General features: G+C 36.9%; 1 protein-coding gene across 17 annotated transcripts in view; it reads right to left on the reverse strand.

Moving 5' to 3' along the window:
* STAU2 (staufen double-stranded RNA binding protein 2) overlaps positions 1-26,589 on the reverse strand; it is a 330,295-nt gene that overhangs the window by 46,388 nt on the left and 257,318 nt on the right. Inside the window, exon 13 of one of the 17 annotated variants that reach the window (XM_058275653.2) lies at positions 12,829-12,975. The exons of the other annotated variants lie outside the window; for them this stretch is intronic. Within the exon in view, the coding sequence (XP_058131636.1) occupies positions 12,946-12,975 (30 nt within the window). The 3' untranslated portion in view covers positions 12,829-12,945. Of the gene's footprint in view, positions 1-12,828; positions 12,976-26,589 lie in introns of those variants that run through there. 17 annotated transcript variants of the gene reach the window in all.

The raw sequence follows: 26,589 nt of genomic DNA on the forward strand, positions 1-26,589 counted from the left end.
ACAAATTCATGATACAGCTCCACTACATGTACAGAATCTCATCACAATCGTTTTGTATACTTCTCTTGTATCTTAGTTTTAAGCCTTTGCCTCAATTCCTTTGCTTTAAATAATTTCATTGAAAATTTTGAAAAATCACTTTAAATCATTTTTTGAAATAAGGCAAACCATGTAGATAGGTAGATAGTTGATAGATAGATGATAGATAGATAGATAAATAGATAGATATAGACAGATGGTTGAAATTGATGGGTGGCTGTATTCCTGACTATTAATCAAATATCTATGAGTTTTGGGTTTGAATCAGTTCTCTGAATCGTATTTCTTTCTTTTTCTAAAATTAATTATTATAAAAAAATTTCAAACATATACAAAGCAGAAAATAATATAATGAACACCCATGAATCCATCCTCTAGCTTCAATGATGATCAACTCATAGCCAATCTTTTTTTTTTTCTCACCAGGTCCCAGGGACCAAACCAGGTCCTCCATATGGCAAGTGGTAGCCGAACTGCTTGAGCCACAGCTGGTTCCCAGAAATAATCAAGGGTCCCACAGGCTTTTTTTTTTTTTTTTTTTTTAGGTACTGGGGCCCAGGGATTGAACTTGGGACCTTCTAAATGGGAAGCCAGTGCTCAACCACTGAGCCACATGGGCTCCTCTCATAGCCAATCTTGTTTCATCGGTACCCTCATCTATTCCCACAACCCCTGCATTAATTTAAAGCAAATCTCAAACACAATATCACTCCACTGATAAATGTTTTAGTGTGAATAGCCAGAGATAAGGACTCTTTTAAAAACATAAGCACAACACCATTATTATACCTAAAAGAAGTTAATGATTTCTTGATACTATGATACTATCAGACAACAATCAGTTGTTCAAATTTCCCCAACTGTTTTCATATTTTTAAAGTTTGTTTGAATTTTAGGTACTATTTTTTTTTTTTTTTCTGGGACAACTTATAGAACTGTTTCCCTGAAAGTTAAGTTGAGGACCACAACGTGACCCTTACCAAGGAGCCTGCACTTCACAGTGTGAGGCTGGAATTCCTCCAGCTGTCCATTCAAACTTTCGGGCTCCCTGCATCCTTCTCACTCTTCTTTAACCACAACACGCATGTGCACACACACAGACACACACACCCCAATACAAAATGGGGGAAAAGCTTTTAAACTCATTGTGCTGCATTTTAGGTTGTGTGAAAATTAATATTTGATATGAAAAGGGAAATCACAGATACAGCAGAGAAATGGGTTAAACAAGCATTTAAGAAAACTAGTCTTAAACAGTATCGAATTTGTAATTAAATTTATAATTAATGACAGTTATAAAAATTTTGAGTAGGATATGTTCCAATATGGGCATATTTAGTGTATATTTGAAATAAAATGTCCTACACCAAAGTTTCTGAAAAGTTTTAGATACATTATCTCTCTCTCTCTTAAAATATCTGCAGGAACACAGACATTTTAAAGTGAATGGTTTCAGGAAATATAAAAAAAACAACAAAGTATTACACACAGAGTCTACTTCTCCAGGTAGCTTCCTTACCGGTTTCCCTATCGCTAACCTCTCTATCTTCCACTTGAAGTAACACACAAATGCTGACAGAGTCAGTTTTCTAAAACCCAGATCCCACATGTTGCTCACTTAAAAATCTCCTGTTGTTCACCAGTCTACAGAATGGAGGCTGCATTCCTAACACTGGAAGGCAAAGATTACAATCTACTCCAATTTATTCTTCTAGTCTTGTCTCCTACCACCCTCTCCCACCCCCAATATCCTCAGGGTTCTGGCTATCCTGGAATAGCCCCCTAGGCCCTGAACGTCTTCTTTACGCCTCGGTGGATTTGTTCAGGCTGTTTTCCTCTGCCAAAGTACTTTCTTTCTTATTCATACAATATATAATACCTGAGAGATCGCAATGAAGATATGAAAACATGGAATAAGGCATGATCTTTTCTCTCAAGGGGCTCACAACCTAATAAGGAACATGGATAAGTAAACAAATTTCAGAAGAAGTCTAATAAGTACAGAAATATAAATGTGTATGTGGTTTGGTGATGACACAAAGCAGGGAGTGCCTAATTTTGTTGTGAATGTGAGACTATTAGTCAGCATTCAGAAATATGGCATGCACAAAATGCTTGGAGAAAAGAGGAGCCAATACATGATTTTTTAAAAACCCAAAACTTAGAAGTAAATAGAGCCAAGAGCTCTATTTTAAAGCATTTTCAGTGAAACGGACTTTGGCCCAGTGGTTAGGGCGTCCGTCTACTACATGGGAGGTCCGCGGTTCAAACCCTGGGCCTCCTTGACCTGTATGGAGCTGGCCACGCGCAGCGCTGATGCGCGCAAGGAGTGCCGTGCCACGCAAGGGTGTCCCCCGCGTGGGGACCCCACGCGCAAGGAGTGCGCCCGTGAGGAAAGCCGCCCAGCGTGAAAAGAGAGGGCAGCCTGCCCAGGAATGGCGCCGCCCACACTTCCCGTGCCGCTGACGACAACAGAAGCGGACAAAGAAACAAGACGCAGCAAATAGCCACCAAGAACAGACAACCAGGGGAGGGGGGGAATTAAATAAATAAATAAATCTTTAAAAAAATAAATAAATAAATAAAGCATTTTCAATTTATTACAGGTAATGGTTATAAGAGTTGCAATAGCAAACTTAAAAGAACCCTTTTTTTAACCAAAGCAACACAAAATCTGTGTGAACAAAAGTGGAAGTGTAGATAACAAAGGGAGGCTGAGCAATCTGGCTTACAGATGGAGAGAATAAAACAATTATCCAATAAATTATGAAGCATAATAAGATGCAGGCTCTGAAAACGAAGAAGTTCAATGTGATACTGGAAGTCAAGCTGTCATCAATTTAAGAGTATGTCATACTTGCAGCTACATTCATTGTGATGTCATTCAAATAATTTTGAAAAATTTTTAGAGGTTTTCTTGTAAAAGTATAAATGCATTATATGTGTGCATAAAATAATGTAGTTTTATAAAACCAAATAAATATCCATGTTCCTACCTCCCATATTAGGAAAGAGAATGTCATTAGTACCTTGGAATTCCCTATAATCCCCCTCCCCACTTGCCCCCACTCTCTTCCTATGAGTGGTAACAACTATCTTGTTTTTGGGTTGATCATCCCTGTGTTTTTCTTTATAACTTTGCAATCTACATTTTACCATCTACATAGGACCTTTGTTTTGGAAACCGCACATCAAGCCAGCAAGCACAAATCTAACAGTCTAAGAAAAGAGCAATAGTGCCATTATTGGATGGAAGGGCAGGTTTTCATTTCACTGATTTTCTAATTTCTGCTGTGATCTTTATCATTTCCTTTCTCCTGCTTACCTTGGGTTTCATTTTCTTTTCTTTCTTTTTTTCTTTCAGATCTTTGAGGTATAAGCTGAGGCCACGGATCTGAGTCCTTTTTTCTTTTCTAATATAGGCACTTGGTGCCATAAATTTCCCTAGAAGTACTGCTATAGCTACGCTTACACATTTTGACAAATTGTATTTTCATTTTCATTCAATTCAAAATACGGTCTAATTTGGTCTAATTTCCCTTGTGATTTCTTCTTTAACGCATTGGTTATTTAGAAGTATGCTTTCTAGTTTACAAATACTAGGGATTTCCCAGATATTATTCTGTTACTGATTTCTAGTTCAATTCCACTGAATGACTTGAAACCCTTTAAATTTATTGAAACTTGTTTTATGGTCCAGAATATGGTCTGTCTAGACAAATGTTCCATGTGCACTTGAAAATAATGGGTACAATGCTACTGCTGGGTGGAGCTTTCTCTTGATGTCAATTTGGTCAAGTTGGTCAGTACTGTTGTTCAAGTCTTCTATATCCTTCTGATTTTGTTTACTTTTTTATCTCCATTGTTAAGCAAAGGGTGTTGAAATCTAACAATAATTATGGATTTGTCTATTTCTTCTTGCAATATTTTTCAGTTTTTCCTCCAAGTATTTTGAAGCTCTGTTACTAGGTACATAAATATTTAGAATTATGTCCTTTTGTTTTTAATTGTAATGCAATGATACTTTTTTTTTAAAGATTTATTTTTATTTATTTTTCTCCCCTCCCCCTGCAGTTGTCTGTTCTCTGTGTCCATTTGCTGTGTGTTCTTCTTTGTCCGCTTCTGTTGTTCTCAGCGGCATCGGAATCTGTGTTTCTTTTTGTTGCGTCATCTTGCTGTGTCAGCTCTCCGTGTGTGTGGCGCCATTCTTGGGCAGGCTGGACTTTCTTTTGCACTGGCTGGCTTTCCTTACGGGGGCAGACTCCTTGCGCATGGGGCTCCCCTATGCAGGGGGCACCCCTACATGGCATGGCACTCCTTATGCACATCAGCGCTGCGCATGGGCCAGCTCCACAGGGTCAAGGAGGCCCAGGGTTTGAACCGTGGACCTCTCATGTGGTAGGCAGATGCCCTATCCATTGGGCCAAGTCCGCTTCCCAGAATTATGTCCTATTGATGAGTTGGTCTCTTTATCATTATGAAATAACTTTTATCCCTAGTATTATTCTTTGCTCTGAAATCTACTTTATCTCATGCTAATATAGCCACTCCAGCTTTCTTTTGATTTTCTTTGACTATCTTCCTGTTGGATATACAGATATCTATTCCATGTATATAGAACAGATAACCATATCTATGAAAAATATTACAAAAATCATAATATAAATGCATTATAAAGTTCTGAGTGGTTGAATAAAATAATCCTAGAGTAGCACTAATCAGGGTGATTCTCCAGACTGCCAACAGCAGCATCACATGGGAGCTTGTTAAAAGGCAAATTTTCAGATACCATCCCAGATTTACCAAATCAGAATTCCTGGGGATGGGACCAAGAAATCTGTGTTCTCATAAGTGTACCAATGCTGATGTTAAAGTTTGAGAGTCACTGCCTAGAGTCCCTTCTAGCTTTGTGATTCTAGGAATAAATATTTGTATCAGAATAAGCCAAGAAACACTTTCCTGTGTCTGAGGGTGAACAAAACTAAAACCTTCTCAAGCTTGAAGGGTATTTCTACAACCCCACATTTATAAAATGTTGTCCAACCAAAGGCCCATTTTTGCATAAGGTAGTTATATAATCAGACTCCTGATTAAAGTGTAATAGACTAAATAACTACACAAATAATAATATTTGTTTGAAATAGGACTGGATTTCAAGAATATGGGGAAGCATGCATTGCTTGGAATTGTTAGCTGTGGCTTATAAAGGTAGGAAATACTGCTTATGGAAACATTATAATGAATTTTCACAGCATGTGACTACTGAGTCTTAGGGATGAATCAGAGTTGGTTATAACTCAAAAATTCTCTCCCTTTAAAACAACTCTATAGGGTAGAACTTTTGTTTTCCTTTAGGTCTAGTACAGTAGGTGGGCCATCTTCTGAGTAAAGTTTCCCTACTGTGTAGTTCATCTGTATATATATGTCTTTTGAGTGCCATTCCACACAGGTGGGATTCTTTTTCCTTTTATTTAAATTTACTTTTATACCTGGAAAGCTTCTTTTTAGCTTCTGTTGCTGGCCTAGTCTATTTTTTTTTTAAAGGAGTTACTGGGTATTGAACCCAGGACCTTGTACATGGGAAGCAGGTGCTCAACCACTAAGCTACATCTGCTTCCCAATGAGAGTTGGGTTTTTTGTTTGTTTTTTCTGGGAGGTACCAGAGATTGAACCCAGGACCTTGTACATGGGAAGCAGGTGTTCAACTACTTGAGCTACATCCTCTCCCCTGGCCAAGACCATTTTTAAGCTTCTTTCAGGTGCCTGGGTTTGTTCTGTATATCATCTTATTTAATCCCCACTATTCCTGCCAGGTGGATATCAGTCCTCGTTCACTGAGAAGGAGAGGACTCGCCTGTGGTCACAATATTGAGGAGTCCGTTGCAGAGCTGGGAGAAATTTCCCTGATTCTGAATCCTAGAGGATTCCCACTAGGGTCACAATGACTACTTTATAACCTCAAAAAACAAAGAACAAAGGAAAGAAACAGACTTATGATCTAAAAAAAAAGCCTTCTCAAGCAACAGTAATGAAGTCATTTCAATATAGCTTTTATTGGAAATTGGCTACATATCGGTATTAAATGTACTTTGTTTTACTTTCAAGAGAAGTCTCTTACTTAGGTTACAAATCATATATGCCATTTAAAATATTTTTTATAGCCAGAGAACTCAAGCATCACTAATCATAGCATAGCTAGTCTATCACAGAGCAATAAATGGGGATTGTAATACTTTTATATTGTTTGTTAATTGATTCAAAGCACTCATTAAATAAAAATTAAGAAGATTTGCAGAATCACATGAAGAAGATAGGTTCAACTGCTATGTAGCAAAGCAAGGTTTAGGTGTAGATTAAAATATGTATGCTATTTAGCCAACCATGATAGCTACCTCTACAAAGAATGGGTAACAGAGCTCTCATATCTCCTATAATTTCCTTGTATCAGAACCAAAAATCATATTTACTATTTGCTTTGTGCCCTCACAAGGAAAGAGAAGTCCCATACACAGAGTAATCAGTGGTCAACAAAAGAATTCAAAAGCATAAAACGAGAGACATTGTGGGTGACAAAGAGTTGTTGGTCTTTCCTTTCTGGTCTCTATTTCCAGTAGCTTAAAAATGGAGTTATAGAAAAAGTATTTTCAACATGCTGATAAAAGATTAAAAAGAATCACTCAGCTTGAAGAAATTTTAACAACATAACATTAAAGACAGGGGAGGATGTAAAATAAAACCAAAAAGCTTGTCCACATGATGCTGAACTCAAAGAAATCATAAAAAAAAAAGTTCTCACAAATTGCCTAGACAATCATGAGCAATCATTTCTGTGGTTTGTTATCATTTCAAATTAATTTCTCTTGAAACACATGATTTATATGTGACCATTTATGCAGCTCTTACCTATGATTTCAAAGGTGATCAGTTCAAAGCTTAATGAATTTTCTTGATAATGAATTTTTAAGCCTATGAAATCTTATATTTCAGTAATGTACTATTAACTTAACATTTAAGCAAAGCTGCATGATCTAGAGAAAATTCAATCTCTTCTGATGATTAAATTTCAGTAATTGAACATAAAAACACTTGGAACAAGAAGGATTGTATAAATGAACTGTCAGCATATATTACAACATTACAATGTTGCTTAGGTAAGAAAATGTTCCTTGAATAAGTTGGCACAATGAGAAGCCAATTGGAAAAACAGAGGAAGTAAGCTATCACTAAAATAATGACGAGGAATTCCATTAAGGCCCCAGGCCAGGTATGTGAAGGAGGTGTGATTGATACGCAAGACTTCGAGATTAACTGTGTACGACATTCTGAGGCCCAGGCTAGAAGCGTCTAATACAGTGCTGTATTTGGTATCACAGTTTGACCGAAGTGATGTTTACATAGTCACTGCTCTTGCTAGCTCTTTTCTTTTAATGTTAAAGATTTTGTTTCAGTCACAGCATCAGCAAGGGAACATTTTAAGGAAAAAAAGAAACAGATCATCACGCCTAGAGTTGGTCTCATATTAAGATGTGATTGGTGTTCACTTTTAGTGCCAACAACAATTTTAAAAGCTACATTTCATACAAAGAAAAGGATGACAATGACCATGAGGTCATCAAGGCCCCATCTTCCTATCAGTAGGTCCCGCTGGATAGAAGTCAACATAATGACATGATATAAAAACAATTTTAAATATTTGATATTTATGAGTATGGGAGTATGGGGAGTATGGAAGCAGTCATTGTTCTGAAGCTGCTTCTAGAATTGCTACAGAGCCTTGGAATCTAGTTCAAGTTAACACCCTTGCAATGTTAAAAGACATGGGTTAGTTCTGAGTATATATTTCTATTGCAAGCGATTATACAATGGAATAGAGGTCAATTAGATAGATTTGGATACTCTCAGTCTTTAAGATATTCCTACTGGAATAGCAGTGAAGCCCTGGAAATCTTTGCACAGAAGAGTAATTTTGTTAATGAATAGCTTTTTATTACATGAATTCCAAAATGGTGAAGGTTAAATAATGTTCTACCTAAGACACCTATTACTTACAATAAAAGTGAATATAATATCTTAGCTTTTAAGGTGGATTTTAGCCTGGCTTACCAACACCCAAGTTATATAAAAGGGTTTCATTTTCCAGTTTATAGCTTTGGCTATACATTAGAAAGAGCCAAGTGACCAGTCTGCGATTCCTAGTTCTGCTACAAGCTCACTGTATGATCCTGACAAATCATCCAACTTTCTTATGCCAATTAAAAACTCAAAAACTTTGCACACTAGGGGTTACTTTAAATCATCTACAAAGATTTCTCTAATAATATGAGGACAATGGACCATAACAGTAATAAAAGAAATAACCTTAAGGTATTTATTTTTTTCATACCTTATTGATTAGTTGGCAATTTTGCATCATAATTACACTTCATTGTTCTTTCAAGATGAAATTCAGATACACACAACCTAATCTCACAGGTAAAAAAAAGTCTCAGGGCAGCTAGCATTGCCACAACATTCCCTGTGATTTGAATTCCAAGATGCATTCATGAACACCTGCAACTGATATTTTGGGTAATTAAAAAAAAAAGATTGCTTGGTTTTGTTTATCTTTTTGGAGAACTTTACCCCCATACTTGTAAAATAAATAATTTGTTCTGAATTATCACCCAATGTCATATCATCATATCTTATCTATTATATCATATTATCAAAATAGAGGATCTTCTGGGACAGGCACAATTCTGAGTACTTAGAAACTACTTACCTAGTGGTGTCATGAGGGAAGTACAAAGTGTGTGAAGGTTCAGGAAGGGAGAGCTCTAAACCAGCTACAGAATTTTTAATAATGTTCTGCTCTAGGAATGAGGAGGTCCTTGGTGCCTTTCTGAGCTGGAGGAGATGGCCTCTGGTTCTAGGACTAGACATTTGGTCCCTGTTGTGCCTCTGACTGCAAGTTTCTCGCAAGCTCTGACCCTTAGTTCTGACACCTCCAACATGCCACCATTGGGCTGGGTGTTCTCAAAACTCCTGCAGGAGTGCTATTTGAAATCCTATCTCCTTTTTCCAGGGAAATTTCTAATCTTTAGAAAATTTCAATTCCTTACTATTCTGTGGTTCTAACTTCCAAGGTGCCTGCTCCACTCCTCTCCACTCTTTCATGGGACTCCCCAAAGTTTCCCTCTAGCATTCTCTTTGTCCCTCAACTCACTTTTGCCCTGGACCATTTCTGATCTCTGAGCCAGGACAGAATAGGGACCTAAGGAGGAGGGACAGAAAACCCAACGAGCTAAATAAACACCACCTAATGAGACATGCTGTGGCAACAGCCTGCTGACTTGCACAAGCAAGTTATCAGGGGGCAGCTCACAGCATACACCCAGCACTTGTTCTCGGAAGGCAGCTTGCGGCAGGAGGGGTGCCGCCACTACCACCCACCCACTTTCATACCACCTTGTGCAGCAAACTTCAGCAGCGCTTGTGGACAGCAACCAGAAGCCAATCAAACCACCAATGAATCTCCCCCGTATTGCCTCAAATACGCCCATCAGCGCAGACCCTAATCCCCTATGGTAGTCCATAAAACCGGAAGCCCAGGGCAGAGCACACGCCTCTACCTTGAGCACGCCCACCCTCATGTCTGAGTGTGTACTTTCCCCTTATTAAACTCTTTCCAAACTTTCTTTGAAAAAAAAAAAAAAAAGAAAAAAAACCGCTCTGGATAAAGGTTGCTTCTGAATTGGGGTTTCAAGAACCAATGTTGGAGTTGAATGGGACCTCATATTTTTTGAATGTAATATTTTTAAAAATAATTTAAAAAAATAAAATAAATAAAATAAAATCCCTAATGTTGATTTAATAAAGTAAAAAAAAAAAAAAAAAAAAGAACCAATGTAACTCTGACAGGCAAAGACAAGGAGAAGGCTGTCCAAAACAGGAAAAAAGCAAGAGCAAATCTGTCAGGAAAGCCCAAGGAAAATGAAGTGATTTGACCAAAGACAAAGCCTTTGTGGGGGACAGTGGGAGAAGAGGCTGTCTAGGACCTCAACTGTTACTTCTAAGAAGTCCAGATAGAGAAGGAAAGAAAAGAAAAGAAAAGAAAAAGGCCAGACCTCCTTCCACAGGCAACTCACCTGAAACATGTCAATTAAATTCACAATACAATAGTTTTTCTCATTGGTTCTGTGAGCTCAATGAGCACAGGAGTCAGGTGAGCTCTACCAAATCCCCTGGGTCTGCCATTAACAATCACTCACATTTTTGTTGAATAAATAAGTAAATGAACAAATAGCTAAATTGATTAATTAAAAGCAAATGTGGGAAGAGGACGTGGCTCAACTGATAGAACGTCTGTCTACCATATGGAGGGTCCAGGGTTCGATCCCCAGGGCCTCCTGACCCGTGTGGAGCTAGCCCATGCGCAGTGCTGCCACACGCAAGGAGTGCTGTGCCATGCAGGGGCACCCCCACATAGGGGTGCCCCACGCGCAAGGAGAGCTGCCCCGCGTGAAAAAAGCACAGCCTACCCAAGAGTGGCGCCGCACACACAGAGAGCTGACGCAGCAAGATGATGCAACAAAAAAGAGACGCAGTTTCCCACTGTTGCTGGATAATAGAAGTGGAAACAGAAGAACACACAGTGAATGGACACATACAGCCGACAATGGGGGGGAGGGGAGAGAAATAAATAAAATAAATCTTTAAAAAAAAAAGCAAATGTTAACTTTATTTTGTTATTAGTGTATCTCATAGTACTAATAAGTTCCTGTGTGATTTATTTCAAATGAGCATTTGAACAATCTAATGGAGTTTTCTTTACCCCGTATTACTTCCTTTCTAGGTTACTTGCAATATCACATAGAGAAATATTAACACATTTTATATGTAAAGAGATGATGTCACAAACTTATACTAGAGACCAATTTTGCACCTTAGCAACTAGGTATTTGTATAAAAAGTACATCAGTTAGCTATATTATCAAACATGACATTTTAGAAAATCTTTTTTTTTGTATCAGTTTTTCATACAAAATAGCTATTCTTTACGATATCTGCTTTTAAGAAGGTTGTTTTAAGCTGGAAATACCATGGCTGTATTTTCACCATGTACAACTTTTACAATGGCCACAGAAAACAATATATGAAAATTCAAAAATTCCCTTTCTCATTGGTCATTGAATTCTTGAGATTGGTGGGGGTGGTAAATGCAAAAAAGTTGTTTGCCTTTTTCCTGTGGCATCATTCAAGCAAGGAAGTATTTTAATGGGACCATGGCCTAAGGGCACTCTTGTCCATCTCATTGCCAATGACATCTGTAGCTCAGTTAGGAAATAATGCAAAGAATTTCCTTTTGAAAGTATTCTCCAGAAATCATTTCGGGGAAGGACCTGGGGACCCAGGGCTCGTAAGGAACTCTTATGGGTGGTGGGAGTGGAGGCTGGTAAATGTGTCTTGAATGGTATGGAGGAGGAGTCTGGTGTCTCCTCTCCCTGTAAAACCTCAGATCATCATTGGAAATTCATAAGAAGGTGAAGAGTGGAGTTGTACATTGTGGTGATTATGGATGAGGAATTTACTTCTTTCTCCCCCTTCATATAAACACACATGAGTGCCCTTCTATTTGATAAAAAGGGTGGTAGGAGATCTTCTGATTAGTTTGTTTGTTTAATGTCCGACTCTTGCCTGGCCCTGCTGAACTCTGCAACTTGAAAAGGAACACATTCTGGCAAACTGCTCACCTAAGGCATCTTGGCATAATTTAAGAGCTTTGCATATATAAGTACAAGGCAATTTTATGATACATTATTATTGTTGAAAAATAGCTCAAATAACCTCAGAACAGATTAGCTTGATACAGATTAACAACTAATACTGCAAAGAAAACCAGTATTTGGGATCCAAGAATGGAGAGGTTAAACTTATTTTAAAAACTGGAATATAAATTTTTATAAGTACAACTTATAAAAATTAATTCATATTTTGTAATGAATCTTAACCTATATTAACTGGTTGTGATGAAATATTTGGGAGAATCAATGTTTCTGAAATATAAAGTTTCTACATGATTGGTATGGAGAAAAATCAGTTTAATATAAACAAAAAACAGTTTGTGTAATTCAAATATTTAAGACAGAACAAGTTCAGTTTGTGGCACAGAGTTTGCATTCAATAAATGTTAGGAACTGGGGAAGCAGATTTGGCTCAAATGATAGAGTGTCAGCCTACAACATGGGAGGTCCAGGGATTCAAACCCAGGGCCTCCTGACCCATTTAGTGAGCTGGCCTATGCGCAGTGCTGATGTGCGCAAGGAGTGCCGTACCATGCAGGGGTGTCCTCTACATAGGGTAGCCCCACGCGCAAGGAGTGCACCCCATAAGGAGAGCCGCCCCACACTCATGGAGAGCTGACACAGCAAGATGATGCAACAAAAAGAGATACAGATTCCTGGTGCCGCTGACAAGAATACAAGCGAACACGAAAGAACACGCAGTGAATGGACAGAGAGAGCAGATAACTGGGGGTGGGGGAAGGGGAGAGAAAGAAACAAATAAATAATTAAGTTTAAAAAAATGTTAGAAACTATATATGTGAACAAATGAAAAATTCACCATAAACTCTATTTGTTCCTTGAAAGCACAATGGGGCATTATAAGTGTACTTTTCTATAAAGTATAACCTTATAACTTTTAAATTACTTTATTTGTAAGTGTAATTTCAAATTCCCAATAAAATGATAGAACCAAAATAAGCAACCAGTGTAATACATTATTTTCTGTATTTTTACAGTGCTTTTGACATCAAGTTGTTTGTAACCAGTTGTGAATGTTCAAAAACAAAAAACATGTTGAAGTTTCTTATTCAGAAGACTAAATTCACCATAAAATAGCTTTTGATTACACAGAACACAGCATTTATATCTTTCCTGGTTCAAGGAAATAAACCTGTAATAAAAGAAATAAAGCTGTAATAAATTGTTCTGAAGCAAAGTTAAAATGATCACCCAATTAAACCATAACTTTAAAAATCACCTTGAGGTTAAATTGGGAAGAAATATGAGGAAAAGGGCAATTAAAGATCAGTCATTTAAATCTGAGGGTTCCTCTACAATGAAAGATTAAGTTACTTAAATTGTTTTTCACTATTTCATTTATGAGTTTGCCTTTAACAATATTTCATCCCTCAACAGAGGAAATAAAGAATGCTCTTTTAAACAAAAGCCTTACCAGGCTACCAAAATCTTTGCTAGGAAAAATAAACTAATCAAGATTGATCTCCCAGGTCTCTCAGAAGTTCAACAATTCCAAATGTTCACATAAGTTTCAAAAGGGCAGAAAACAATAAAGCTTCTCTCTAATACAATGCCTAATAACTCATTGTTGGGGCAGAGGGGTCAATAACAGGGGCATTTTGTAAAATATATTTAACTCTGATTAAAATAAGGGCTCATTTATTTCTTTTCTGAAAAAAAAATCTAAGTATCTATTCTGCAGTATTATGAATTCAGGGTTATTTTTGTCTCTGAATTCTAAAGGGGATTTTCTAGAAAGGTTTTCAAGAAAAGACAGAATGTGCCTTTAGCATTACTTAGCAGAAGGGAGTGTTCATTCAAGTTAATTATTTTTAAAAATCCAACAACAATGGAACTAGTAAATATGTCTACAAATATGTCAAATGAAAAGGCGATTTTCTTTATATTTAAGCACACAGACCAGTTATTCCCTTTTCAAGAGGTCTTCTATATTAGTTGCTGATAGAGCAAATGAAAATGATAAAAAGTACTGATCACAATTCTGAAAAAAGACTGATCCTTTTCCCTTGTTTACAAATTCTTCCCCTTCTTTCAAATTCTACCAAAAGATACAGCTTACTATGAATGCCACAGAAATGGGATGGATAGTTAAGGACAACTGAAGGAGGCCTTGCTCTAATGTACTGTTGCCTGTCAGTTAATCTCTCCTGGTTTAACAATCTGAGTTTAACTACTTCATGATGAATGAGACAGGGTGCAAATGACTTGAGTGTTTCAGCACCATAAAACAGGCTTAGGGAAATAAAATCTGCAAATTTGATCACCAGCCTTATATTTGGTCATCACTGACCATACAGTTAGGTTCTCAACAGAGACTAAAGGTTTTAAGGGAATTGTCTAAGTGTAATACAAAGTAATGAAATGCCAATAATTTACATTTAAAGTACCATTTATCATAAAGTAGCCTACCATATGCAAGATTTGCCATTATATAACCGAAATTTGGGTAGCTCTGAATTCAAAGGTGGCAAGCTAATTGTCAGAGTATCTACTGAGGCTGAGTTTTATAGACTAAGTTTTACAGAAAGTTTCTTAGGAGCATTACCATGTAGTCACATTAAGCATAAAAGACTCCAGTTGCTAACAGCAGTAGATCTATTGTTCAAGGAGAAATACATTTCATGAGAGTCATTATGAGGGAGATGGGGGAAAATCCTTTTTGGCATTCTGCATATAAAATCTCCTCAAAAAGACATTTGCAGTTTTAAGAAATTCCACCTACTTTTACTACTACAACCTTTGCTAATTTTCTACAGTTCTCTGCTCCACTAACTTAAAAGTCGTTTCCTTAAGAAAACAGATGATAGACAACTTGAGTGACTGATTATATTGTGCCATCACTTTGTTTTTCTCCGAAGCCTTGGTTTAAGAGGATGGATGTTAGTATAAATGACAGAAATGGGAGCTTCGCATAAGATTTCACTTCTGTTCAAAGACAAGCTAATGTAACCTCACTGAGGTGCCATCAACTTGACAAATGGACACCGTGCAACCCTCTGCCTCCCACTGAAATCTGAGAGCCTGATTTACACAATATTCTCCCTGTAAATGGAAAAAGACTTCATGCTGCTATGCTGTGTAATGGGTTGATCTGATAATTCTTTGCATGTAATGAAATTTGATAATATGTAGGTGAAATGCGTCTCAAAGAATGAAGCAAGTTAATGAACTTATAAAAGTACACTTAAGTCTTTTAAAACTTGAATAAACAGAAAAAGAGACATGGCTCAAACCATGTTGAAAAGGCATAGCAGTTCTCATGTTTAACTCTGCAATTAATTAAAAGTATTTGGCTTTTATTTACAATGAATAAAAAACCCTAGCTCTAAGGAGCACAGCTCTATTTAAACAATTCAATATAATCTGTAGACCTTGCTGTGCCTTATCTTTACCATCAGCTTTCACAGGTCCTCACCTCTTTACCTCAAAAATTTTACATTACTTTATCCTGTTAAATATTTCCCTGGAAGCTTAATATTTTTCTTTTTAAAGTGGCAAATTTATTAAAGAATTTATAAATACTACCATGCAAAATTAACAAATGGTTCATCTGGAGGGTTAAGCAAAGCCTAAACTGGCTATGACACAGAAATCCCCCAAATCAGGACTTCTTAGGAAATGAAAACTTGTGCTTTAAAGTCATAATATAAATTCTTATTAAAAAATGTGAACGTTTGGATAAGTTATTTTAAAAAGAAATTCATGGTATAGTGTACTTTGCAGGAAAGGCTGATTTCAAATCCTCTGTAATAAAGCTGTCTATTGGTATTAATAACTGCAAACGAACACCACAAATTACATAAACTGCAATCAGAAGCAGTTTTAACATATGTAAATGTTGAGTGAGGTAGAATTTTAGTCTATTTACTTTGCTGTTGTCATAAATAAAAAAAGTGCTTATGAAAACATTTCATGCTGAAGTGAATGGATTTCAACAGCTGCTGATTTGGTGACATGGAGAACCCCAGTGGAGACATCCTGCTAAATTAACGTTTTGGAAATGTTAGAAAGAAACTTCAAACAGATCTTGTTTAGCAGGCGGTCAAAGATTTTGCTCGGTGGGGACCATGTGAAGGCTGGCAGAGCAGTCGCTCACCATGAATCAGACCTGTCAATAGTTGCCTATTTTCTCAACAGGTGACTCAAGCAGACGCACATTCAATTTCCCCCAACATTTCTGTGTGTACGTATGCAAAAAATCAAACTGCGTCTGCTCTGGTATTATTGGAAGGCACAGCATGCTATGTGGAAATAGTAGCTTAAAGGGGTTAAAAACATTTTTATTTGTACTTATGCTCTTTCCCAACTTAAAAAAAAGGCTATGTTATACTGAAAATCTAGTTTTCTGACACTTTTTTCCTAAGTTAGAAATCTGAAACAGAAGCAAAGAATTGCAGAACAGTAATGATCCTTGGAGATAAAAACGACAACAACAACAACAAAAAATGCAACATTACTTTATCCTGTTAAATATTTCCTGATTTAATAGATTTAAGTGATTTGCCAAAGTCATTGTTATTTATTGTTGTGTTAGCTAGGATTCAACTTCCATCTTTTGATTCCCCAACTCTGTATTCATTACTCTTATCCTTAAGAAATAAACCAGAATTAGGCTCTTTAGCAATGTACAAAATACTCAAGGGAAAGAAGCCATTAAACTGGGCAAGAGCCCATGGTTCAGTGTTTTCCTGATTTGGCATGTTTTAATTTTTTTTTCTCTTTCTCCTGTTAACTGGCCACAGAGAGATATAGTTAATGGAAAATTCCTTCCCCTCACCACCAAGAAGTACAGGGGCGGGAGAAGGAGGTAAAAAGAGGTCTAATACCAAGCTTTGTTTCCAGCTTTTTTATGAGTTTAGTACAAATATAGAGTACGAAAATAATAAAGCATTTCATTGTTAGTGATTCAGATTGGCATTGAAAATTATGCCATACAAGCTACTATTTTGTCAGAAAATTACCAGGTATCCATTAAATGAGTCCAGACTGTTTTCTATTGTTCGAGGATTTTTTGGTTGTTTTTGAAAGCCTAAGTACAGAGTTCAGTGAAAGTTCTCAGAGGTGACTCCACAATCATACCAGTACTCATTAGCTCTCTTCAATACAGGGTCATTACCAAACAATGCCAAAATTGAATCTGAGGCTGAATAAGTCACCTCATATTGGCAAGATGCTTCCTAGAAAAGTATCCTGTTGAAAATACTTCCTATACGATTTCAGAGATAAAAATATGGAAGACACTTACATAAATGCCAAATCCATAAACACACACACACGCATATACAAATCTCCCAGGGCTCAAGTTCACTGACTCATGTTATTAAAATTTACCTTTTAGAAATTTAATTCCTCCTATGGCATGAAGAAACACATTCTCTAAGGCAAAGATTGATATGAGTGCATAAAGACAGATTGGGCTTATATATCAAAGTGAAAAATGTACTCATTCTTTGGCCCAGTATTCCCATATATAGAAATTAACTCTAAGAAGACAATCAAACAAGTGGGGAAAGATCTATGTGCAAGGGTTTTCATGGTAGTATTTTTTCTGGAAACTAAATTGGCAAGAAAATTAAAGTTCATATATGTGCTGGCACGCATGCAGCAGTTAAAAATGATATTCACTTAATATAAAGCAACAATAAAGCCATTAAAAATCACCATTCATTTAATATAAAGCTCCAATAATAGCAGCATAAAGATTGACAAGCAAATCAATGGAACAGAACAGAAAGCTAAGAAACGGACCTGCACTGATAAGGTCATTTAATTTTTAATGAGGCCCAAATAATCCAATGGTGTTAGATTAACTTGATAACCATGTGGGAGAAAAAGACCCTGGGCCTCTTCTTCACACCAAAAATGAACAATAATTTGAGGTGCATCTTAGATCTAAATGTAAAAGCCATTAATAAAACTATAAAGCATTTTTATGAAAACAAAGGAGAACATCTTCACCAATTGAGAGTAGGTAAATGTTTCTTAAACACAGAGATAAATAACCATAAAATAAAAATTGATAAACTGTATTGCATGACAATTTAAAAGTTCTGCTAATGAAACACATCGAAAAGAAAATGAATAAGAAGGCCAAAGGCTAAGAGAATATATTTGCAAAATACATATGGCAAAAGATTGGTATCGAGGATACAAAAAGAACTCCTAGAACTTAATGAAAATAAAGACAACCCAATTAAAATGAGCAGAAATCTGAACACATTCTTCACACGAAAAGATAAATAAATGACCAATACACACAAGAAAAAGTACTTAATATCATGTAAGTCACCAGGGAAGGACAAATCAAACCACAGCGAGATACCACATCACAACTACCAGAATTGCTAAAATTAAAATGACAGCACCAAACAGTGGCAATAACTGCAGCAAATGGAACTATCACACATTGCTGGTGAGTGTCAAATAGTGAAAAGGTCTGGAAGCCTCTTAGGAAACTAATCATACACCTAACCCTATGATCCAGTAATTCCACTCCTAGGAATCAATCAAAGAGAAATGAAAACATGTCTGCAAAAGATGTGTACTAGAATGTTCATAGCAGCTGTATTCATGATAGTTACAAAGTGAAAACAGCTCAGGGGTCTATCAATAGAAGAATGAACAAAACGTGGCATAGTCACACAATGGGATACTACTCAGCAATAAAAAGGAGCCAATTATATAAACATAACATGGATGAATCTCAAATGCGTTTAGCTGAGTAAAAGGAGCATTACAGAGGAGTTTATAATAGATGAATTCATTTATATGAAGCTCTGAATAGGCAAAAATAACATTTGGTGGGAAAATATCAGAACCATGGGTGCCTCTCAGGGCGGGAAGGGTCGTGATTTGCTGAGAAGTGCATGAGGGAATGTCTTGTGGTGGTGATGAATTTATATCTTGATAGGGGTTTGAGTTGCTCAGGCATACGGCCAAATTTGTCAAATAGTACACTTAAGATTTGTACATTTCATTATATGTGAATTTTACTTCAGGAGAAAAACAAGGGGGAGCCATAAACAAATATCGAACTCAAGTGAATGATATATGTGCTAAAGTACTTGAGAGGGTGTATACTGATGTCTGCCCCTTCATTTGAAATGCATAAAAAAAAAAGATGGATGATAGAGATATGGTTAGAGAGATATGTGACGTACGCATAGTTAAATATTAACTGTACAGTCTAGGTGGTTGGCTTATGAGTAGTCACTGTAAAATTCCTACATGTTTTTAAATTTTTACAATAAAATACTGGGGAAATTATTCACATATATATTTTTTGGAATGGAAAAACATCCATGGTACATTTTAAAAAGCAGATTATTGAAGAGTTTAGAGTAAAACTATGTATTTATGTCAATAAATAGATAGATGTCTGTTGGCAGGGACGTTCACCAAAATATTAACCATGATTTCTCTTCTTTCTCTCTCTCTCTACCTCCCTCTCCATTTCTGTCACTCTCAGTGTGTGTATGTGCATGCATAGTTACAGGTGATTTTTTTTCTTGAATATGGATTTTCTTTTTAAATTCTTCTGTAATGGGAATGTACCATTTTTCCAAATAACATTTTTCCAAAATGACATTTTACCTCTATTAAAACATTTATCTTTCTACTAATAAAGCTTTCTTCTCCCAAAAGATAGAACAATTGAGTGATTTTCAAGTGCAATCTATGGCAAATGTCAATATAAAATATAAAAAAATAGTTCAGTTGGATCGGTTGATCTGAGCATCAAAATTTTCCATGTTGCTGGACAACACTAAAGTACAGTAGTAGCTGTCCCACCTTCTATCAAAAATCTCATGACATGTCTCAGAGCAAAGATTCATATAAAAATGATCTAAATCAGCAATAAACTCTAAGCTGCTTACACTGTAATTAGAAGTACCAAAATCATTACGAAAACATGATATCATAAGTTTCACTGGGAAATTGTGATAGCAAATAACATTTAAAATTGTGTAGGTCAGTGATTTATATGCAAGCAGAAAGAAAAACTAAATCTTTTCAATTGTATCGAGCCAACAAAATGCAGATGAACAAAGCACAAAATACTGTGGAGCCCTGCTGGGTCATGTATAATTAAGAACATTTTATTACTTTCTCAGAGTTCTTTTATCATATATTCAGATTAAAGATTTAAACATGTTCCCATTATTAAATTAGTTATTGACAAAAGGGGAAAGTTTATTAGTTGAGTATGAAATTTTATTTGCAAGAACAACAGTAAATCTACTTTTTATCATATTCTGGGATATTGGCTGTACTCCAAAAACACCATACAAAGGAAGTTATCTATTCAAAAATTAGAAGTGGGCTGGTCCCTTTAAATACTCTAAGCACCAAACATATTACCATATACAAAGTTTGATGACTATGCAGTGGAATACGTTTATGTTATTCAAGAATTAACAGCTGTTACACAGAGCATGCTTGCTGCTTAATATTATAAAAAGCAGTATAAAAGACCTCAGACAGATTTAGTCACTTTGTTGGGCTGTACAATGTTCTTTTTCTTCTCAGGTATAGTAACATATCAAATAAACTAAAAGTAATCTGACATTTAATTGGAATTAAAGATTTTTATTTACGGGTTCATGAGTATAAGAAACAGTCAAAATATTAATAGAAGTGTTTGCATTTTTCAGCATTTACATTGCTCTTTCAACAAGTTATTTTAAAACAACATGGTTCAGTTATTTTAGCAAATGATTTATTCCTAATTTAATGTTTTCTCTATCTAATGTAATATTACATGGTCTTCCAGTTGGCAAATAAAATGCCAACAAAATTAATAATTTCATTACTTAATTTGCCCATATTTAAAGAACAAGGTCTCTTAAAATCAATCATAAATCACTAAAGGGAATAATTCATAGCCAAATATGTATGTGTATATACACATGCATGTATGTAAGTGTACATGTATGCCTGTGTACACCTACGAGAGCAACAATTGATGAATATAGTTGTAGAATTCTTCCACAAGATTGTCTGCCTCAAATGTGTGTGCTCTTCTCTCTGTCTCTGTCCTTCTTTCTCTTACACACACAAGGGTGGCTTCTTTTGTGATCAAATTTTTGTTTCAGACAAAATAAGATTACTTAGCAGACATCTCCAAATAATCTGAGGTTGTTTCTTAAAATCAAAGCCACTACCAAAAGTCATAATTTGCTATGAAAGGAATGTTTAGAAAATTCTGAAGGCATTTCTGGAAGCAAAATCTCAAATGTATCATTAAATTAAGCATACATCTAATTATGCTGAGCACTTTGGAGGAATCACTACTTAGATGTACAAGCACTAGAACGTGTCTGTGTATGTTTTTAACTGCTGCATTTGAAGGAAGTGTGCTGTATTGGAAAGAAATGAATCAAGCATCAGAAGGTCTGGGCTGGAATTTCAGCCTGCCATAAGCTACACAAGTTTGGGTAAGTCTCTTCACTTCTTTGGACTTCAGTTTCTTCAACATTAAAATAAAATAGTTGGTCTAGATCAGCATTATACAACAGAAATAAGCATGAGCCATGTGTGTAATCTTCATAGCCACATTTAGAAAAGTAAAAGGAAACAGATGAAAGTCATTTTAATATATGATTTAACCCAATATATCCAAAATATTATCATTTCAGTATCTAATAATATAACATTAATAAGATATTTTACATTTTTTTTATGTGTGTGTGCTAAGTCTTCAAAATCCACTGTGTATTTTACACTCCAGACTAAACATATGTCAAGTGCTCAGTGGCCACATGTGGGATAGCGCAGGTCTATACAGAGCCTAAGCATCCTTTTAGTTATAAAGCTCTTATTACTTTACTGTCAAAATTAATAAATTAACAGAATTATTATAAAATTCAGTACAAGTATATGGAAATTATAGGCCAAATGCTTCCATGGAACATCTCATCAGGAAAGGTTCATTAATTTCTTATCTGACATTTTAAAACTCTGGGTGATTTTTCCTAACATTGAACAATCATTAAGATATTGCAGGGAAACGGACTTGGCCCAGTGGTTAGGGCGTCCGTCTACCACATGGGAGGTCTGCAGTTCAAACCCCGGGCCTCCTTGACCTGTGTGGAGCTGGCCCATGAGCAGTGCCGATGCGCGCAAGGAATGCCCTGCCACGCAGGGGTGTCCCTGGCGTAGGGGAGCCCCACGCGCAAGGAGTGCACCCTGTAAGGAGAGCCGCCCAGCGCAAAAGAAAGTGCAGCCTGTCTAGGAATGGCGCCTCACACACGGAGAGCTGATGCAGCAAGATGACACAACAAAGAGAAACACAGATTCCCCTGCCGCTGACAACAACAGAAGCAGACAAAAAAAAAAAACACACACACAGCAAATAGACACAGAGAGCAGACAACTGGGGCGGGGCGGGGGGGGGGGGAAGGGGAGAGAAATAAATAAATAAATCTTAAAAAAAAAAAAAGATATTGCAGGGACAGATACTGGACATTATATATTCTGTCATAACCCACTAAATGTACTGGGGGAGAGTGTAAATTACAATATAAACTATAATCCATGCGATGCAGCAGTGCTCCAAAATGTATTCATCAAATGCAACGAATGTGCCACAATGATGAAAGAGGTTGTTGATGTGGTAGGAGTAGGGTGGGATGTGGGGTATGTGGGAACCTTTTATATTTTTTAACTTTTTTTGTGATCTATGAATCTTCAAAAAAAATACAATTAAAAAAATAAATGCTAAAAAAAAAAAAGAAGTAAAGCACTGACAATTATCTTTTGAACTCAAGCCCCACAGAGATTGGATTGCTTAGTCTGTTAAATTGACTTAAGTCTATTAAATAATTGCCAAGCACCCATTTCATTTTTTATGTTGCATATTTGGATTTACTCTGAAGCTTTTGAGGTTTTGTTATAAGACTGGTTTTCAAATGAATAAACACCCAAAATTACTAGTACAATGATAAAGCCTATTTAACCTCTGCTTTGTTTCATCTAGTTTAGATTAAGACTATTAAAGGATTTTTATATTAGTTAACAAGAGCACAAGCAATCAATGTTTAATAATAGATATCATTATCAATTGTTGGCAGCTTATCATTGGGGAAAGGCCATGCTCATTTTAAAACCAATGATATTAAATATGATATTCAAATTCTAGTTGAGGAAATGCATAAACAAATACTTATGTAGTATCCCATAATAATTTTTTTCTTTTCTTTTTTTTTCTTACACTTTTTAAAATTAAAGTTAATAGATCACAAAGAACGTTACATTGAAAAATATAAGAAGTTCCTAAATAACCCACTCCCCACCTCCCATGCCCATTATTTTTGAAAATTTTATTTTTTGAAGATATATACACCTCAAAAAATGTTACATTAAAAAACATAGGAGGTTCCTGTATAACCCCCACCTCCCCACCCCACTCCTCCCACACCAACAACCTCCCCCATCATTGTGGCACACTCATCGCCCTTGGTGAACACATTCTGGAGCACTGCAGCACCACATGGAAATAGTTTACCCTGCAGTTCACACTCTCCCCCAGTACATTCAGTGGTTGTGGCAGGATATATAAAATCCAGCATCTGACCCTGCAATATCATTTAGGACAACTCCAAGTCCCAAAAATGCCCCACATCACATCTCTTCTTCCCTCTCTCTGCCCTCAGCAACTACTGTGGCCACTTTCTCCACTTCAATGCTACAATTTCTTCTATTACTAGTCACAATAGTTTTATAGTAGAACATCAGTACATCCACTCTAATCCATATTTTATTCCTCCATTCTGTGAACCCTGGGATGATTATGTCCACCTGACCTCTAGATCAAGAGGGGGCTTAGATTCCACATGGATGATGGATGCAATTCTTCTGCTTGCAGTTGTAGGCACTCTTGATGCCCTGGTGTGGTGGTTGACCATCTTCACCTCCCTGTTAGCTGACCATTGGATAAGTCCAATGAACCAAAGAGTAGGAGATGCAACACTGCTGAGGCTCAGGGCCCAGCTAGCACATGGGCAGTCCAGAGATCCAAGTCCCCTGAGTTTACACCATCCCTAGCACCAACCACAGGTTCAATAAAAGTGACAGAAGAGGCATGTGTAGAACGGTCACATCTGAGTTCAGCTCCATCACACTCAGGAGCACAAATTCTAAAGTAGGGTCCTCTGACATGGCACAGAACTCCAAATCCATCTGCCATGACCATATACCCTTTGGGTCTCCATAGCCTTCAGGAGAACCAGTAACTAGGGTTGTATCTACTTTGGCTTTTTCTGGGGTCCTGCTGAGGCGTGCGTAAGCACAACCCCTTTGGTGACCTCCTGACTCTTTTCTGAAGACTCTTAGATATAAACTCATTTGTCTTTGCCATTTCCCTCTTTTATTCAGAGTCAAAAAGCAGTTTTTAACACATGATCCTACATGTAGGCTGAGATATTCTGCTGATCTGAGCTGACCTTCTTATTCAAGGTCTCTTTCTAGCTGCATCACCAGCTGGTGATTGATAGTAATCCCTCTGTACCAAGGAGGCTCATCCCTGGGAGTCATGTCCCATGCTGGGGGGAAGGTAATGCATACATGCTGAGTTAATAATTTAAAGACTGGAGTAGAACCTGCTTAGATCACAGGACACCTTTTCAAGTATTAATTATACCTGCAATAGAACTCCTGTAAGTTATTTATCTCCAGGTACATCATCTCAATTAGTTAATGAGTTTGTTATATCAAATGTGACAGAAATTATATAAATGTTCTCTGAAATTACTGTAATCTTTTGACCCTTCTCTTTCCTCTTAAATTTTTAGTAGAATAGTAATAGCACCCTCAATTGTTTCTGTATTTATTATAACCATTATATAACAGAATTCTTACTTTTAAGGGAGCTAAAACACTTCACATGCTTTGTCAAAACACAAAAGGTGTTTCTATGAATCTCTAAAATTTATTTCAATATTATGCATTTCATGAAATCTGATGATACTAATACATAATTATAGGTGGAAACACAACAACATATCCCTTAGTATCCAGCATAAGAAATATTGGGCTTGTAAATTTCCCTGTAAGATAAAAACATATCAGTTCAAGTCCACTGTCTACATGACTTATGTAAGGAGCACTTTGTAGAACCAGCCTCCACTGCCATGTTATACTGCCTCATTTCTAGAGGAAAAGAGATAAATGTCATTGCTATACTAGGGTCAACCTATAGTTATCCCAAGTAATTATCTATTACATGTCAGGGTCCAGTGAAGAAGGGAATAAAGGCCAACTCAGGGCATCTCTTAGGGCTGTATGTCTCATGCTTAGTATACCGCCTGGCACTTAGGAGACATTCAATATTTGTTGAATGAATGGCCACTGTACAGTAAATAAGTGCATACACTTTGACCTATATTGTATACACACACTATGCATATATTATATAGGTGTGTTTACTTTTTACTAGAAAAATTTGTTAGTTAGAACTTTCAATCTGATTCTGAAGTCTAATTCTTAGTTCTCCATTGAGATGCCATCATAACTGAAGTCTTTTTTCTCCTTCATTTATTATGCACTTCATTAATTCATCAAATATATATGTCACTGGCATTATGATAGGCAGGGGGCTGATGTAAAAATAAGTACACTATTCATTAAGACAAACAAATAGACCAATAATTATAGTCCTAATTTTGTGACAAGGAAATTGTAATCTGGGGAGAATAAAAAATTTGCCCAAAGTAACCCAGCCCATGAGTAAAAATCAAGCGTCAAATCCTGATTTACATATCTTACAACTAATCCATGAAACATAAGCCTAGAGCTGGTAATGGGTCACAGGTAAAGACAGTATTTGGGAAGGCACCAAAATCTGTACAATAGTGAAATACATGTAAGTGGATAGGTCACAAATGGAACCAAGGTATCAAGGATAAAAAGCTTCCAAGAGTAAAACTTTGAGTGTACCCCTCAGCATTTAGGGGACAAGTGAACGACAGGGAGCCAAAAGGAAGAGGTAAAAAGAGCAAAAGATGGGATCATGAAGGAGGGAAGCAATGCTGCAGGAAGGTCACGCAGACGAGGCTGAGTATAGATTCTTGTATTTGATGATCAGGACAATGGCCCTTCATGGCCAGAGCAGTTGCAAATGGTGGTTGGGATGGAGATCATGGTATATTCACTCTATCGTTCACCAGTGAATAAGAGGTGAGAGGGAAACGGACTTTGGCCCAGTGGTTAGGGCGTCCGTCTACCACATGGGAGGTCCGCGGTTCAAACCCCAGGCCTCCTTGACCCGTGTGGAGCTGGCCATGCGCAGTGCTGATGCGCGCAAGGAGTGCCGTGCCACGCAAGGGTGTCCCCCGCGTGGGGGAGCCCCACGCGCAAGGAGTGCGCCCGTGAGGAGAGCCGCCCAGCGTGAAAAGAAAGAGCAGCCTGCCCAGAAATGGCGCCGCCCACATTTCCCGTGCCGCTGACAACAACAGAAGCGGACAAAGAAACAAGACGCAGCAAATGGACACCAAGAACAGACAACCAGGGGAGGGGGGGAAATTAAATAAATAAATAAATCTTTAAAAAAAAAAAAAAAAAAAGAGGTGAGAAAGTGGAAAAAGTGTGACAATTGAAGAGAGGAATAAAATAAGATAATAGCTCAAAAAGGAAGAGAGAGTGAAAGGGGAAGACTTTTTCTTCTTAGAATGAGGGAGACATTTATAGTGGATGGAAAGGAGAAATTAGCATCTTCTTAATAATCAGTAAGAAATTGCCAAAGGTAGAT

The sequence above is a fragment of the Dasypus novemcinctus genome, chromosome 14 (genome assembly GCF_030445035.2).
Source record: "Dasypus novemcinctus isolate mDasNov1 chromosome 14, mDasNov1.1.hap2, whole genome shotgun sequence".
In the NCBI taxonomy this organism is placed as follows: Eukaryota; Metazoa; Chordata; class Mammalia; order Cingulata; family Dasypodidae; genus Dasypus; species Dasypus novemcinctus.